Source organism: Pseudophryne corroboree, chromosome 2, assembly GCF_028390025.1.
Source record: "Pseudophryne corroboree isolate aPseCor3 chromosome 2, aPseCor3.hap2, whole genome shotgun sequence".
Taxonomy (NCBI): Eukaryota; Metazoa; Chordata; class Amphibia; order Anura; family Myobatrachidae; genus Pseudophryne; species Pseudophryne corroboree.
Genome location: NC_086445.1, coordinates 186,738,307 through 186,756,742, shown reverse-complemented (window position 1 = coordinate 186,756,742; position 18,436 = coordinate 186,738,307). Strand labels below are relative to the sequence as shown.

The 18,436-nt window shown below is 46.7% G+C and overlaps 1 protein-coding gene across 3 annotated transcripts in view; it reads left to right on the top strand.

The window, feature by feature from the left end:
* LOC135007730 (pleckstrin homology domain-containing family A member 3-like) overlaps positions 1 to 18,436 on the top strand; it is a 105,658-nt gene that overhangs the window by 4,187 nt on the left and 83,035 nt on the right. For 2 of the 3 annotated variants that reach the window (XM_063952148.1, XM_063952147.1), the window contains exons 2-3: positions 261 to 377; positions 18,191 to 18,346. In XM_063952148.1, the coding sequence (XP_063808218.1) occupies positions 261 to 377; positions 18,191 to 18,346 (273 nt within the window). The remainder of the gene's footprint in view (positions 1 to 260; positions 378 to 18,190; positions 18,347 to 18,436) is intronic. The other variant, XM_063952149.1, reaches the window with a different exon arrangement.

The window sequence follows — 18,436 nt, the reverse complement described above, 5'->3', positions numbered from 1 at the left end:
GTTTGTCCAATGCAAACTGTGCCATACCCTCCAACTGTACCTATTTAATAGGTACAGTACTTTTTTTTTTTTTTATGGTCTGTACCTATTTTTGGCTCTCCAAACTTCCATTGAAAGTATAGGAAAAGGGGAGTGACCACGCCCCTTTACCCGTGACCACGCCCCTTTTCTAATTTGTACCGATTTTTGTGTGTAAAAATGTTGGAGGGTATGCTGTGCTGCTAGAAAATGAATTCATGTGCAGCATGTAATCTCCACAGGCTGGCAGCCGCGTTACTTTGTGCTGGACAGAGGGATCTTGTCTTACTATGACTCACCGGACAATGTTGGCAAAACAAGCAAGGGCAGCATTAAAATGGCAGTGTGTGAGATCCGAGGTAGGACCTTGTCTACTGCTCATCCATTTAATATCCAGCATGACTTGTCTTCTACCTGTATGTTGCCCCTGATGTTATTTATCAAGCACCTGCTCGTGTGTGTGTGTGTGTGTATATATGTATGTATGTATATATGTATGTATATGTATGTATGTATATATGTATATATATATATATATATATGTATGTGTATATTTACGGATCAGAGCGGCACTCACAGGACTTCATTCACATAAACAGGACATCACCCCATCATAGTGTGTGTGTGTGTGTGTGTGTGTATGTATATATATATATATATATATATATATATATATATATATATATATGTGTGTATATGTGTGTGTGTATATATATATATATATATATATGTGTGTGTGTGTATATGTATGTATATATATATATATATATATATATATATATATATATATATATATATATATATAATATAGTATGCTCCGAGGTCTGGCACTCCCTTTAGGTCAATACAATAGTCGCTGGTGCCCTCGCAAAAGTAGATGCATGTAGAAGCTCGGCGGCGCGGCACTCAGCAGTATCAGAAAGAAAAAACACGGAAAGCTTCTTGCTTATCAACGTTTCAATGTATTTTTCACATTTTCGTCAGGATAAATAAACACCTTAAAACCACATACCTTTATACCCGTACATCACCATGTGCAAGCTGGCGTGGGGGCCGGGACTACACACCCGCCCTCAAGTCGCCCATTGCTGACGTCATCCAAAGAAGACTGATCAGCTGTGCTCAGACTTATCACCATAGATACTAAAAACAAAGCACGGAACAAATATGAGAATGCATTTGCATAGATACTATACTGACTTGCTCAATTATTATTGTTATTATACAGCTAGCACAACAATTGCTTTACAGAAACAATTAAGCAAGTGAATTCCCAATTATATTCATACAAAATAATCAGAAAAATAATACATTTATGCTGTAAATTACACTACCTTAAAGAGGCATACGCAATATTTTCATTAAGACCTCTGGGACTCACTACATCTAACCGATGGATCCACTGCGCCTCGCGGCGCAGTAATTGCAGACCCCTATTGCCACCTCGAATATCCTCCAGAACCGTGTCTATCATCCTATAGCGTAAGGTGTTTAATTGATGTTTCCTCTCTAAAAAATGTCTAGCGACCGGCTGATCGCTTTTGCCGGTAGAAAGGGCTGCCCTTATAGCTGCCCTATGCTGTCCCATGCGCACTTTAAACTTGCAAGTAGTCTTGCCAATGTAGCAAAGGCCACAGGGGCATAGAATCTGATAAACCACATAGGTCGAGTTGCAATTAAAGTAATGCCTGATTTTGTAAACCTTTCCTGAATGTGGGTGGAGAAACGAATCACCTGTCAACATAAATTGACAGGTGACACAAGTACATCGAAAACATCCAACCCTGTTGTTATCTAAAAAAGAGGCTACAGACTCGTTCTTTTTGGAATTGCTGTTAGTTTTAACTAATATGTCCTTTAAATTGCGTCCCCGTTTATAACAAGGCATGAGAGCACGTTGGTTAATATTGAGGGAATCATCACTTTGCACTAATGGCCAATATTTTTTGGCTGTTTTAGTAATAATAGATGAGGACGAATGATATTGGTTTACCCATGGGAATCTGGAGGAAGAGGAATTTATTTTTACCAAAGAATTGGATAATAATTGGTTGCGATCCAGGGACATTACAATGCTTTTGGATTTTAATAAATTTTCTTTCTTATATCCTCTTACCAAAAAGAGGCAGCAGTCAGACTCGCAGATTTACTGTAAATTATCTGGGGATCCCACTAAGTCTTGTCGGGAACAGTTATGTTCTATTCTCTTACGAGCGATGGATTCAGGTTTTCTTAATGAAGAGTTAAAGGAGATACTACTTCCACCATACCCCCTGACCCCGGTATTTTATACAATACCAAAGATTCACAAGGGGGTAACGCCCCCCCCGGGCAGACCTATAGTCTCAGCCCGGGGTTCGTTATTTCAGCCTGTGGCTGTATTTTTAGATTCTTTGTTACAACCATTCATTCAAAAGGAGAGTACTTTTCTTTTAGACACTACCTCCTTTTTGAACAAATTAAGGAATCTATCGGTTATTTCATCGGGCAGTTGGATGGTATGCGTGGATGTAGTAAATCTCTATACATCAATCCCACATGATATGGGTATTACTGCTGTTAAAACTTTTTTGTTGGCTAAAAGCACTTTTGACCAAAAAACCATTGAAGTGATAGTCATGCTGTTTGAATTATTATTAAATAATAATTTCTTTTTATATAACAACGATTTTTATTTACAGGTGAAAGGGTGCGCTATGGGCAGTTCTATGGCCCCGGCGTACGCCAATATTTTTATGTTTTCTATTGAACATGCTATTTTCTTTACAGATACATCGGTTTCGTCTAAAATGTTGTTATATACAAGGTTTATAGACGATATTTTCATTTTATGGCAGGATGACATTGCACTTCTAATTGATGTATTAAATATGCACAATGCCCGTGAAGGTCCGATCAAATTCACCCATACGTATAGCCAGCAGTCTATAAGTTTTTTGGATGTAAATCTGTCCATTGTTAATGGGAGAATGGTTACTAACCTATTTACTAAGGCTACCGACAGAAATAACTTGTTACAGGCCCAAAGTTGTCACCCGAAATCACTAATTAATGGATTACCCTATTCGCAGATGATCCGGATTTACCGGATCAATAGCGATAGAATTACAGCTGAAAGGGAAATCGACACACTCATTGAAAAATTTTTGGTAAGAGAATATAAGAAAGAAAATTTATTAAAATCCAAAAGCATTGTAATGTCCCTGGATCGCAACCAATTATTATCCAATTCTTTGGTAAAAATAAATTCCTCTTCCTCCAGATTCCCATGGGTAAACCAATATCATTCGTCCTCATCTATTATTACTAAAACAGCCAAAAAATATTGGCCATTAGTGCAAAGTGATGATTCCCTCAATATTAACCAACGTGCTCTCATGCCTTGTTATAAACGGGGATGCAATTTAAAGGACATATTAGTTAAAACTAACAGCAATTCCAAAAAGAACGAGTCTGTAGCCTCTTTTTTAGATAACAACAGGGTTGGATGTTTTCGATGTACTTGTGTCACCTGTCAATTTATGTTGACAGGTGATTCGTTTCTCCACCCACATTCAGGTAAGGTTTACAAAATCAGGCATTACTTTAATTGCAACTCGACCTATGTGGTTTATCAGATTCTATGCCCCTGTGGCCTTTGCTACATTGGCAAGACTACTTGCAAGTTTAAAGTGCGCATGGGACAGCATAGGGCAGCTATAAGGGCAGCCCTTTCTACCGGCAAAAGCGATCAGCCGGTCGCTAGACATTTTTTAGAGAGGAAACATCAATTAAACACCTTACGCTATAGGATGATAGACACGGTTCTGGAGGATATTCGAGGTGGCAATAGGTCTGCAATTACTGCGCCGCGAGGCGCAGTGGATCCATCGGTTAGATGTAGTGAGTCCCAGAGGTCTTAATGAAAATATTGCGTATGCCTCTTTAAGGTAGTGTAATTTACAGCATAAATGTATTATTTTTCTGATTATTTTGTATGAATATAATTGGGAATTCACTTGCTTAATTGTTTCTGTAAAGCAATTGTTGTGCTAGCTGTATAATAACAATAATAATTGAGCAAGTCAGTATAGTATCTATGCAAATGCATTCTCATATTTGTTCCGTGCTTTGTTTTTAGTATCTATGGTGATAAGTCTGAGCACAGCTGATCAGTCTTCTTTGGATGACGTCAGCAATGGGCGACTTGAGGGCGGGTGTGTAGTCCCGGCCCCCACGCCAGCTTGCACATGGTGATGTACGGGTATAAAGGTATGTGGTTTTAAGGTGTTTATTTATCCTGACGAAAATGTGAAAAATACATTGAAACGTTGATAAGCAAGAAGCTTTCCGTGTTTTTTCTTTCTGATACTGCTGAGTGCCGCGCCGCCGAGCTTCTATATATATATATATATATATATATATATATATATATATACACTGCTCAAAAAAATAATGGGAACACTTAAACAACACAATGTAACTCCAAGTCAATCACACTTCTGTGAAATCAAACTGTCCACTTAGGAAGCAACACTGATTGACAATCAATTTCACATTGTGTTGTGCAAATGGAATAGACAACAGGTGAGAATTATAGGCAATTAGCAAGACACCCCCAATAAAGGAGTTGTTCTGCAGGTGGTGACCACAGACCACTTCTCAGCTCCTATACTTTCTGGAAGCTGGCGGTGCTTTCACTCTAGTGGTAGCGTGAGACGGAGTCTACAACCCCCACAAGTGGCTCAGGCAGTGCAGCTCATCCAGGATGGCACATCAATGCGAGCTGTGGCAAGAAGGTTTGCTGTGTCTGTCAGCGTAGTGTCCAGACCATGGAGGCGCTACCAGGAGACAGGCCAGTACATCAGGAGACGTGGAGGAGGCCGTAGGAGGGCAACAACCCAGCAGCAGGACCGCTACCTCCGCCTTTGTGCAAGGAGGAACAGGAGGAGCACTGCCGGAGCCCTGCAAAATGACCTCCAGCAAGCCACAAATGTGCATGTGTCTACTCGAACGATCAGAAACAGACTCCATGAGGGTGGTATGAGGGCCCGACGCCCACAGGTGGGGGTTGTGCTTACAGCCCAACACTGTGCAGGACGTTTGGCATTTGCCAGAGAACACCAAGATTAGGAAATTCGCCACTGGCGCCCTGTACTTTTCACAGATGAAAGCAGGTTCTCACTGAGCACATGTCACAGAGTCTGGAGACGCCAAGGAAAACGTTCTGCTGCCTGCAACATCCTCCAGCATGACCGGTTTGGCAGTGTGTCAGTAATGGTGTAGGGTGGCATTTCTTTGGGGGGGCCGCACAGCCCTCCATGTGCTCGCCAGAGGTAGCCTGACTGCCATTAGGTACCGAGATGAGATCCTCAGACCCCTTGTGAGACCATATGCTGGTGCGGTTGGCCCTGAGTTCCTCCTAACGCATGACAATGCTAGACCTCATGTGGCTGGAGTGTGTCAGCAGTTCCTGCAAGACGAAGGCATTGATGCTATGGACTGGCCCGCCGGTTCCACAGACCTGAATCCAATTGAGCACATCTGGGACATCATGTCTCGCTCCATCCACCAACGCCACATTGCACCACAGACTGTCCAGGAGTTGGCGGATGCTTTAGTCCGGGTCTGGGAGGAGATCCCTCAGGAGACCATCCGCCACCTCATCAGGAGCATGCCCAGGCGTTGTAGGAAGGTCATACAGGCACGTGGAGGCCACACACACTACTGAGCCTCATTTTGACTTGTTTTAAGAACATTACATCAAAGCTGGATCAGCCTGTAGTGTGTTATTCCACTTTAATTTTGAGTGTAACTCCAAATCCAGACCTCCATGGGTTAATGAATTTGATTTCCATTGATAATTTTTGTATGATTTTGTTTTTCAGCACATTCAACTATGTAAAGAACAAAGTATTTAATAAGAATATTTCATTCATTCAGATTTAGGATGTGTTATTTTAGTGTTCCCTTTATTTTTTTGAGCAGTGTATATGTGTGTGTATGTATGAATAAATATGTGTGTATATATGTGTATATATGTATATATGTGTGTGTATATATATATATATATATATGTATGTATATATATGTATGTATATATATGTATGTGTATGTGTATATATATATATATATATATATATATATATATATATATATATATATATATATATATATATATATTATAGAAGCCAGCCTGCACACATTAGAGTCCAAAGAGGGAGTGCATGGTACGTATGTATTTTATAGTATATGTGTGCATATTATACCTTGGTGTATTCATTGCCTATTTCTCTTACGTCCTAGAGGATGCTGGGGTCCACATTAGTACCGTGGGGTATAGACAGGTCCACTAGGAGCCATTGGCACTTTAAGAGTTTGAGTGTGGGCTGGCTCCTCCCTCTATGCCCCTCCTACCAGACCCAGCTTAGAAAATGTGCCCGGAGGAGCCGGTCACAGCTAGGGGAGCTCTCCAGAGTTTCTCTAGTAAAGTTATTTTTTAGAGTTTATTATTTTACAGGGAGGCTGCTGGCAACAGCCTCCCTGCTTCGTGGGTCTAAGGGGGAGTAGTGTCCGCCCTGCGGGGTCTGAGCACTATCTCCGCTGACAGGACACTGAGCTCCTGAGGGGATCGATTGTTCCTCGCCACAGGGGATCGCTCACCCCGCCAGCATGCCGCCACCCCTTTACAGAGCCAGAAGATCAGAAGGTGGCGAGATATGGCAGCACAAGGGTCTGTGCGGCTGCGCTCTGGGAAGGCTCAGCGGCACACAGTGTTGGCGCTATGAGGGGTGTCCTGAGCCAGGGTTTTAATACCCTACACTGGTCACAGACACTAACCGGAGACTGACTCCCCAGGCTAGCGTCACAATCCTCCATACTCCGACGCTAACAGGGGACGGAATCCCCCGCCTAGCGACGGAATACTCAGGGCAGTATAAAGAATTTGTGCGGGAAGATGCGCCATCTTCAAGGGGCGGAGCTTCTGAGAGCAGACCCAGCAGCGTTCAGCGTAATTTTCATGCCTGCAGTTCCTGTACACAAACGCCGACAGAGCTGTCCCTCCAAGCAACTCCAGCTATCCTGTGCGGTACCAGGGGGTTGTAGAAGGGGGGAGAGGTGGTGAATTAGTTCTGTGTAACTTGTTACAGTACACAGTGGGCGCTGGTAAGTGGTGTCCTTAATCTAAACAGCGCTGTGTGTGGGTTGGCTCCAAACTCTGTGTCTCTCTTGCCATTCTCAGGGGGGAAACTCTGTCTAACCTCTCGTGTGTGTGTGTGTGTGTGTGTGTGTGTGGAGTGTTTGGGGTCTCCAGTTAGCTATGTCCAGGGACTCTGTGTCATATGCGGCTGAGGATATGTCCTCTCAGGATGATCTCATTCCATGTAATCAGGATTACACAGTTTTAGCGCAGATACCAGCAAGGGAGCCTGAATGGTTATCCTCCATCAAATCTATGATTTCTCAGATTTCTACTAGGGTTGCACAGAATGAATCTGCAACTCAGGTTTTACAGAATTCTATGGCAGTTTGGTCCGGTTCTGTTAACTCAGGACCCCTCTCTGTAGGTTCCCACAAACGTGCTCTTGCCCAGATTATGCAAGACGACACGGATACCGACTCTGACACGGCAGACGGTGATGGGGATATACTCAGGGGGGCCGCATCTCTTGCTAAAGGGGTGTAGTTGATGATAGAGGCTATTAGGGATGTGTTGAATATTGCTGACACAACACCTCAGCAGGTTGAGGAGGCATACTTCACTGACAATAAGAAAGCCTCGCTAACCTTCCCTGCGTCCCAAGAATTAATGCTATTTTCTCTGACGTCCTAGTGGATGCTGGGTACTCCGTAAGGACCATGGGGAATAGACGAGCTCCGCAGGAGACTGGGCACTCTTAAAAGAAAGATTAGGTACTATATCTGGTGTGCACTGGCTCCTCCCTCTATGCCCCTCCTCCAGACCTTAGTTAGAATCTGTGCCCGGCCAGAGCTGGATGCACCTAGTGGGCTCTCCTGAGTTCACTAGAAAAGAAAGTATTTGTTAGGTTTTTTATTTTCAGTGAGATCTGCTGACAACAGACTCATTGCTACGAGGGACTGAGGGGAGAGAAGCAAACCTACCTGCTTGCAGCTAGCTTGTGCTTCTAAGGCTACTGGACACCATTAGCTCCAGAGGGATCGAACACAGGGCCCGACCTCGATCGTCCGTTCCCGGAGCCGCGCCGCCGTCCCCCTTGCAGAGCCAGAAGACAGAAGATAAAGATGAAAAACGGCGGCTGAAGACTCCTGTCTTCATTAAGGTAGCGCACAGCACTGCAGCTGTGCGCCATTGCTCCCATAGCACACCACACACTCCGGTCACTGTTGGGTGCAGGGCCTTTACCTTTTGGCATAAATTAGCACATAATACAGTGTATAACACTGTATATGTGCAAAAACCCCCGCCATTAACATTATAAAAAGCGGGAGAAGCCCGCCGCTGAGGGGGCGGGGCTATCTTCCTCAGCACAACCAGCGCCATTTTCTCTTCACAGCTCCGCTGGAAGGACGCTCCCCAGGCTCTCCCCTGCAGTATCCAGTACGACAAGGGTAAAAAAGAGAGGGGGTCACATAAATTTAGGCGCAATTTGTGTATTAGCAACTATTGGGAAAAATCACAGTATAATGGAAATTCCTGTGTTATATAGCGCTGTGGTGTGTGCTGGCATACTCTCTCTCTGTCTCCCCAAAGGACTTTGTGGGGTCCTGTCCTCAGTCAGAGCATTCCCTGTGTGTGTGCGGTGTGTCGGTACGGCTGTGTCGACATGTTTGAGGAGGAGGGCTACGTGGAGGCGGAGCAGGAGCCGATAAGTGTGATGTCGCCCCCTACGGGGCCGACACCAGAGTGGATGGATATGTGGAAGGTATTAACCGACAGTGTCAACTCTTTACATAAAAGGTTCGATGACGTAACAGCCTTGGGACAGCCGGCATCTCAGCCCGCGCCTGCCCAGGCGTCTCAGAGGCCATCAGGGGCTCAAAAACGCCCGCTAGCTCAGATGGCAGACACAGATGTCGACACGGAGTCTGACTCAAGTGTAGACGAGGATGAGACAAATGTACAGTCCACAAGGGCCATCCGATGCATGATTACGGCAATGAAAAATGTATTGCACATTTCTGACATTAACCCGGTTACCACTAAAAAGGGTATTATGTTTGGGGAGAAAAAGCAACCAGTGACTTTTCCCCCATCTGATGAATTAAATGAATTGTGTGAAGAAGCGTGGTGTTCCCCTGATAAGAAACTAGTGATTTCTAAGAGGTTACTGATGGCGTACCCTTTCCCGCCAACGGATAGGTTACACTGGGAGACATCCCCTAGGGTGGACAAGGCGCTCACGCGATTATCTAAAAGGGTGGCACTGCCGTCTCAGGATACGGCCGCCCTAAAGGAGCCTGCAGATAGAAAGCAGGAGGCTATCCTGAAGTCTGTATATATACACTCAGGTACTATACCGAGACCTGCTATTGCTTCAGCATGGATGTGTAGTGCTGCAGCAGCATGGTCTGATACCCTGTCAGACAACATTGATACCCTCGACAGGGATGCTATTTTGCTAACCATAGAGCATATAAAGGACGTTGTCTTGTATATGAGGGATGCACAGAGGGACATTTGCCGGCTGGCAACTAGAATTAATGCAATGTCCATTTCTGCCAGGAGAGTATTATGGACTCGGCAGTGGACAGGTGATGCTGATTCTAAAAGGCACATGGAGGTTTTGCCTTATAAGGGTGAGGAATTGTTTGGGGACGGTCTCTCGGACCTCGTATCCACAGCAACAGCTGGGAAGTCGACTTTTTTACCTCAGGTTTCCTCACAGCCTAAGAAAGCACCGTATTATCAAGAACAGTCCTTTCGGCCTCAGAAAGGCAAGCGGGTCAGAGGTGCATCCTTTCTGCCCAGAGGCAGGGGTAGAGGGAAAAAGCTGTACCAGACAGCCAGTTCCCAGGAACAAAAATCCTCCCCTGCTTCCACGAAGTCCACCGCATGACGCTGGAGCTCCACAGGTGGAGCCAGGTGCGGTGGGGGCGCGTCTCCGGAACTTCAGCGACCAGTGGGTTCGCTCACAGGTGGATCTCTGGGTTCTACAAGTGGTATCTCAGGCATACATGCTGGAGTTTGAGGCGACTCCCCCTCGCCGTTACCTCAAATCAGCCTTGCCAGCGGCTCCCAGGGAAAGGGAGGTAGTGCTGGCGGCTATTCACAAGCTGTACCTTCAGCAGGTGATAAATCAAGGTTCCCCTCCTTCAACAGGGACGGGGTTACTATTCCACAATGTTTGTGGTACCAAAACCAGACGGTTCGGTGAGACCCATTCTAAATTTGAAATCCTTGAACACTTATGTAAGGAAGTTCAAGTTCAAAATGGAATCGCTCAGGGCGGTTATTGCGAGCCTGGAAGAGGGGGATTTTATGGTGTCGCTGGACATCAAGGACGCTTATCTGCATGTCCCCATTTACCCACCTCACCAGGAGTACCTCAGGTTTGTGGTACAGGACTGTCATTACCAATTCCAGACGTTGCCGTTTGGTCTGTCCACGGCACCAAGGGTATTTACCAAGGTAATGGCCGAAATGATGATACTCCTTCGGAAGAAGGGAGTTATAATTATCCCGTACTTGGACGATCTCCTTATAAAGGCAAGGTCCAGAGAGCAGTTGTTAGTCAGCGTGGCACTTTCTCGGGAAGTGTTGCAACAGCACGGCTGGATTCTGAATATCCCAAAGTCGCAGCTGATTCCTGCGACGCGTCTGCTCTTCCTGGGCATGATTCTGGACACAGAACAGAAGAAGGTGTTTCTCCCGGTGGAGAAGGCCCAGGAATTGTCATCGCTGGTCAGGGACCTCCTGAAACCAAAACAGGTGTCGGTGCATCACTGCACGCGAGTCCTGGGAAAGATGGTAGCTTCTTACGAAGCAATTCCCTTCGGCAGGTTCCATGCAAGGATCTTTCAGTGGGATCTGTTAGACAAATGGTCCGGATCGCATCTTCAGATGCATCGGTTGATCACCCTGTCCCCAAGGGCCAGGGTGTCTCTGCTGTGGTGGCTGCAGAGGCTCATCTTCTCGAGGGCCGCAGATTCGGCATACAGAACTGGATCCTGGTGACCACGGACGCAAGCCTCCGAGGATGGGGGGCAGTCACTCAGGGAAGGAACTTCCAGGGACAGTGGTCAAGTCAGGAGACTTCACTACACATAAATATACTGGAACTAAGGGCCATTTACAACGCCCTGAGTCAAGCAGAGCCCCTGCTTCAAAACCAACCAGTGCTGATTCAATCAGACAACATCACGGCGGTCGCCCATGTAAACCACCAGGGCGGCACAAGAAGCAGGATGGCGATGGCAGAAGCCACAAGGATTCTCCGATGGGCGGAAAATCACGTGCTAGCACTGTCAGCAGTGTTCATTCCGGGAGTGGACAACTGGGAAGCAGACTTCCTCAGCAGGCACGACCTCCACCCGGGAGAGTGGGGACTTCATCCAGAAGTCTTCACGCAGATTGTAAACCGTTGGGAACGGCCACAGGTGGACATGATGGCGTCCCGCCTCAACAAAAAGCTAAAAAGATATTGCGCCAGGTCAAGAGACCCTCAGGCGATAGCTGTGGACGCACTAGTGACACCGTGGGTGTACGAGTCGGTTTATGTGTTCCCTCCTCTTCCTCTCATACCCAAGATACTGAGGATAGTAAGAAAGAGAGAAGTAAGAACTATACTCATCGTTCCGGATTGGCCAAGAAGAACTTGGTACCCAGAACTACAAATAATGATCTCAGAGGAACCATGGCCTCTGCCTCTCAGACAGGACCTGTTACAGCAGGGGCCCTGTCTGTTCCAAGACTTACCGCGGCTGCGTTTGACGGCATGGCGGTTGAACGCCGGATCCTAACGGAAAAGAGCATTCCAGATGAAGTGATTCCTACGCTGATAAAGGCTAGGAAAGATGTGACAGCACAACATTATCACCGTATATGGCGAAAATATGTTGCTTGGTGTGAGGCCAGGAAGGCCCCTACAGAGGAATTCCAGCTGGGTCGATTCCTGCACTTCCTACAGTCAGGAGTGACTATGGGCCTAAAATTAGGATCCATAAAGGTCCAGATTTCGGCGCTATCTATTTTCTTTCAAAAAGAACTGGCTTCACTGCCTGAAGTTCAGACGTTTGTTAAGGGAGTGCTGCATATTCAGCCCCCTTTTGTGCCTCCAGTGGCACCTTGGGATCTTAACGTTGTGTTGGATTTCCTGAAATCCCACTGGTTTGAGCCAATTAAGACCGTGGAACTAAAATATCTCACGTGGAAAGTGGTCATGCTATTGGCCTTAGCTTCGGCTAGGCGTGTGTCAGAATTGGCGGCTTTGTCGTGTAAAAGCCCTTATCTGATCTTCCATATGGACAGGGCAGAATTGAGGACTCGTCCCCAATTTCTCCCTAAGGTGGTATCAGCGTTTCATTTGAACCAACCTATTGTGGTGCCTGCGGCTACTCGGGACTTGGAGGACTCCAAGTTACTAGATGTAGTCAGGGCTTTGAAAATCTATGTAGCCAGGACGGCTAGAGTCAGAAAGACTGACTCGCTGTTTATCCTGCATGCGCCCAACAAGCTGGGTGCTCCTGCTTCAAAGCAAACTATTGCGCGCTGGATCTGTAACACGATTCAGCAAGCTCATTCTGCGGCAGGATTGCCGCATCCTAAATCAGTAAAAGCCCATTCCACGAGGAAGGTGGGCTCTTCTTGGGCGGCTGCCCGAGGGGTCTCGGCTTTACAACTTTGCCGAGCTGCTACTTGGTCGGGTTCAAACACATTTGCTAAATTCTACAAGTTTGATACCCTGGCTGAGGAGGACCTTGCCTTTGCTCATTCGGTGCTGCAGAGTCGTCCGCACTCTCCCGCCCGTTTGGGAGCTTTGGTATAATCCCCATGGTCCTTACGGAGTACCCAGCATCCACTAGGACGTCAGAGAAAATAAGAATTTACTCACCGGTAATTCTATTTCTCGTAGTCCGTAGTGGATGCTGGGAGCCCGTCCCAAAGTGCGGACTCTCTGCAATACATGTATATAGTTATTGCTTACCTAAAGGGTTATTGTTTTGAGCCATCTGTTGACTGAGGCTCAGTTGTTGTTCATACTGTTAACTGGGTATGGTTATCACAAGTTGTACAGTGTGATTGGTGTGGCTGGTATGAGTCTTACCCTGGATTCCAAATCCTTTCCTAGTAATGTCCGCTCTTCCGGGCACAGTTTCCTTAACTGAGGTCTGGAGGAGGGGCATAGAGGGAGGAGTCAGTGCACAGCAGATATAGTACCTAATCTTTCTTTTAAGAGTGCCCAGTCTCCTGCGGAGCCAGTCTATTCCCCATGGTCCTTACGGAGTACCCAGCATCCACTACGGACTACGAGAAATAGAATTACCGGTGAGTAAATTCTTATTTTTTTAAAAAGCATGGGGAAACCCGGAGAAAAAATTCCAGATCCCTAGGAAGGTTCTGGTTGCTTTCCCCTTCCTTGAGGAGGATAGAAAGAAATGGGAAAACCCACCCATAGTGGACGCGTCTGTATCCAGACTCTCGAAAAAGGTGGTTTTACCGGTTCCAGGCTCTACCGCCTTAAAGGAGTCAGCTGATTGCAAAATCGATACTACGCTCAAATCCATATACACGGCTTTAGGGGTGATACCACGTCCTACTATTGCCTGTGCATGGATTTCCAAAGCTGTAGTAAAGTGGTCAGGCACGTTACTTGAGGATTTGGATACAATGAATAAAAGTGACGTTGAATTGTTTTTACGTAACATTCAGGATTCTGCAGGATTATGGTGGAATCCATGAAAGACCTGGGTTCAATGGCTGCAGGCATTTCTTCCATGTCAGTCTCAGCTCGTCGAGGACTATGCCTGCTCCAGTGCTCTGCCGACGTGGAATCCAGGAGAGGTGTGGAGACCCTACCCTACACAGGTCAGGCTCTCTTTGGGGAAGCGTTGGATGCGTGGATCTCCACGGCTACAGTGGGTAAGTCACCTTTTCTTCCCTCAGCTGCACCTGCTATGAAGAAACCTTTTTCTTCAACCGCATCACAGTCCTTTTGGGTTGCAAAACCAAGAAAGGCCAAACCGTCCAACACCTTCTTTAGAGAAGGTCGACCAAAATCCAAGAAACCTGCTGCTGCGGGTTCCCAGGAACAGACACCTTCTTCAGGTATGCCAAAGTTCTCAGCATGACTGTGTACCGTGCGGCCTGGAGGTAGGGCCGGTGGGGGCGAGACTCTGACATTTCAGTCACGTCTGGGTGTCGTCCGGCCTGGATCCCTGGGTACAAGATATTGTGTCCCAGGGGTACCGGCTGGAATTTGAAGATCTCCCTCCTCACCGGTTCCTCAAGTCAGGCTTGCCAGCTTTGCCGGCAGACAGGGCCATACTACAGGGAGCCATCAGAAGTTGGTGGAGGCACAGGTTATTGTACCAGTTCCTCTCCAGATGCAAAACAAAGGTTACTATTCGAACCTTTTCGTGGTACCGAAACCGGATGGTTCGGTCAGGCCCATTCTGAACTTAAAATCATTAAACCCCTTTTCTGAGGGAGTTCAAGTTCAAAATGGAGTCTCTAAGGGCAGTGATAACCGGTCTGGAGGAGGGGGATTTCCTGGTATCCCTGGATATCAAGGATGCGTACCTCCACATTCTGATTTGGCTGCTGCATTAAGCTTATCTCCGATTTGCACTGTTGGACTGTCAGATCCAGGCCCTGCCATTCGGCCTCTCCACAGCACCGAGGGTATTCACCAAGGTGATGGCAGAAATGATGGTTCTCCTCTGCAGACAGGGGGTGAACATAATTCCATATCTGGACGATCTGCTGATAAAGGCATCGTCCAAGGAGAAGCTGTTACGGTCTATAGCTCTCACGACCCAGCTTCTCAGGGAACATGGCTGGATCCTGAATCTTCCAAAATCACATTTGGAACCAACCAGGAGGTTGTCCTTTCTGGGAATGCTCTTCGACACGGAAGTGCAGAGGGTGTTTCTTCCAGAGGAACAAGCGTTGGTGATACAAACAATGGTCCGGGATGTCCTGAAGCCAGCCCGGGTGTCGGTTCATCAGTGCTTTCGCTTTCTGGAGAAGATGGTGGCCTCTTACGAGGTTCTGCAATACGAGAGGTTTCATGCTCTGTCCTTCCAGCTGGATCTCCTGGACAAGTGGTCGGGATCTCATCTACACATGCACCAGAGAATACGTCTGTCGTCAAAGGCCAGGATTTCACTCCTCTGATGGCTGCAATTAGCTCACCTTCTGGAGGGCCGCAGGTTCGGGATTCAGGACTGGATACTTCTAACCCTGGATTCAAGTCTCCGAGGCTGGGGCGCAGTCACTCAAGGGAAAACCTTCCAAGGAATATGGTCAAGTCTGGAAGCCGGCCTGCCGATAAACATTCTGGAACTAAGAGCCATCTACAACGGTCTTCTACAAGTGGCTTCTAAGAAATAGGGCCATTCAAGTGCAGTCGGACAATGTAATGACAGTGGCTTACATAAACTGACAGGGCGGAACGAAGAGCAGAGCTGCAATGTCAGAGGTAACAAGAATAATCCTCTGACCAGAAAAACACGCGTTGGCGCTGTCAGCAATCTTCATTCCGGGAGTAGACAACTGGGAAGCGGACTTCCTCAGCAGACACAATCTCCATCCAGGGGAGTGGGGTCTCCATCCGGAGGTGTTCAAAGAGGTAACAGATCTTTGGGGCGTACCCCAGATCGACATGATGGCTTATCGTCTCAACAAGAAGCTTCAGTGGTATTGTTCCAGGTCGAGGGACCCGCAAGCAGTGACTGTGGACGCCCTAGTGACTCCGTGGGTGTTCCAGTCTGTGTACGTGTTTCCTCCAGTTCCACTCATTCCAAGAGTTCTCAAACTCATAAGGAGAACAAGAGTTCAGGCAATCCTCATTGCTCTAGACTGGACAAGAAGGGCTTGGTACGCTGATCTTCTGGATCTACTGCTCGAAGAGCCGAGGCCTCTTCCTCTTCGGGAGGACCTGCTGCAGCAGGGGCCGTTTGCCTATCAAGACTTACCATGGCTACATTTGACGGCATGGAGGTTGAACGCCAGATACTAGCTCGGAAGGGCATTCTGAACAAGGTTATTCCTTCCTTGATACAGGCTAGGAAAGGAGTAACATCAAAACATTACCATCGTATTTGGAAAAAATATGTATCTTGGTGTGAGTCCAAGAAGATTCCTACGGTGGAGTTTCAACTGGGATGGTTTCTCCTCTTCCTGCAAGCAGGTGTGGATATGGGCCTGAGGTTAGGATCCATAAAGGTCCAAATTTCGGCCCTATCCATTTTCTTCCAGAAACAGTTGGCTGCCCTCCCTGAGGTTCAGACTTTTTTGAAGGGAGTTCTGCACATCCAACTTCCCTTTGTACCGCCTACGGCGCCCTGGGATCTTAACGTGGTGCTGCAGTTACTCCAGTCGGATTGGTTTGAGCCTCTACAGGAGGTTGAGGTCAAGTTTCTCATGTGTAACGCTGTCACTTTGTTGGCCTTAGCTTCTGCTAGACGTGTGTCGGAGTTGGGGGCTTTGTTCTGTAAAAGCCCATGCTTGATCTTCCATGAAGATAGAGCTGAGCTTTGGACACGTCAGCAGTTTCTTCCAAAGGTTGTGTCGGCATTTCATATCAACCAACCTATTGTGGGACCAGTTGCGACTGACCCCTCAATTTCATCAAAGTCCTTGGATTTTGTAAGGACTCTAAAGATCTATGTGAGGAGGACTGCTCGTCACAGAAAATCGGACTCTGTTTGTTATGTATGATCCCCAAAAAATTGGGTGTCCTGCTTCTAAGCAGACGATCTCTCGCTGGATCAGGTTCACTGTCCAGCATGCGTATTCTACGGCAGGCTTGTCGTGTCCTACGTCTGTTAAGGCCCACTCTACTCGTAAGGTGAGTTCTTCCTGGACGGCTGCCCGGGGGTGTCTCGGCATTACAACTCTGCCCAGCATCTACTTAGTCGGGGTGGAACACGTTCGCAAAGTTCTACAAGTTCGATACTTAGGCCTCTGAGGACCTTAAGTTTGGTCAATTGGTTCTACAGGAGCCTCTGCGCTCTCCCTCCCGTTCTGGGAGCTTTGGTACATCCCCATGGTACTAATGTGGACCCCAGCATCCTCTAGGACGTAAGAGAAAATAGGATTTTAATTACCTACTGGTAAATCCTTTTCTCGTAGTCCGTAGAGGATGCTGGGCGCCCGCCCAGCGCTTCGTTATCCTGCAGTGGTTATTTAGTTCAGTACTGCTTAGCTCTTGGTAAGTACTGTTTTGTTACTTGGTAAGTAATCCTGTTCAGCCGTTGCTGGTCTTTAAATCTAGTTAGCTTGGGTTGCCTTGTGTGTGAGCTGGTGTGAATCTCGCCACTATCTGTGTAAAATCCTTCTCTCAAAGATGTCTGTCTCCAGTTTCTAGACTGGGTCTGGTAGGAGGGGCATAGAGGGAGGAGCCAGCCCACACTTTCAAACTCTTAAAGTGCCAATGGCTCCTAGTGGACCTGTCTATACCCCATGGTACTAATGTGTACCCCAGCATCCTCTACGTACTACGAGAAAAGGATTTAGCGGGAGGTTATTAAAATCCTGTTTTCCCTACAGATTGTAAGTTTGCAAGCAGGGCCCTCTTTTCTCGGTATCTAGACTGTAGATTTACACTAAGAAGGTCTACAGTCAATTTGGACTACCACTAATGGTAGGTTGACATGTAAAAGGTAGACACTTCCAAAGGTCAACATGACAATAGTCGACACACTTATTTAAAACTTTTTCATACTTTACCAACCACTTGGGTTACGATTGGGAATAGTAACCTTGCCTAAAGTGCGAGCCAAGCGAGGGGACGTGGTACTAAGTTTTTTGTGTCAACCTTTTGACCCTGTCGACCTTTCCTACTGTCTACTTATTCTTTTGACCCTGTCGACCCAATGCTTGTCTATCATTGGTGGTAGACCTATTGACTGTATACCTTTAGTGTAGATCTAATAATCCGCACCCCTTTCCTCTTTGGCTGTTTGTTATTGCCCAGTTTTGTTTTATTACTGTTCCAAGTTGTATGGTACACAATATATAACTATGCCCTTTCTCCATCACTTGCAGTGCATCAGACTGATAGCTGCCGGATGGATCTACTGATACCAAGGGAGCAGTGTTATTACTTGTGTGCGGAGAATGCAGCTGACAGGCAGAGATGGCTGGTGGCACTAGGATCTGCCAAAGCCTGTCTGGGTGACATTGCAACACAACAAACCAAAGGTACATGTGCAGATCTCTTGGATCAGGAGAACTGTCATTATTGCGCCCTTCATATCAGTGGCGTGCGGTGAGGTCAGTGGCTGGTGAGGC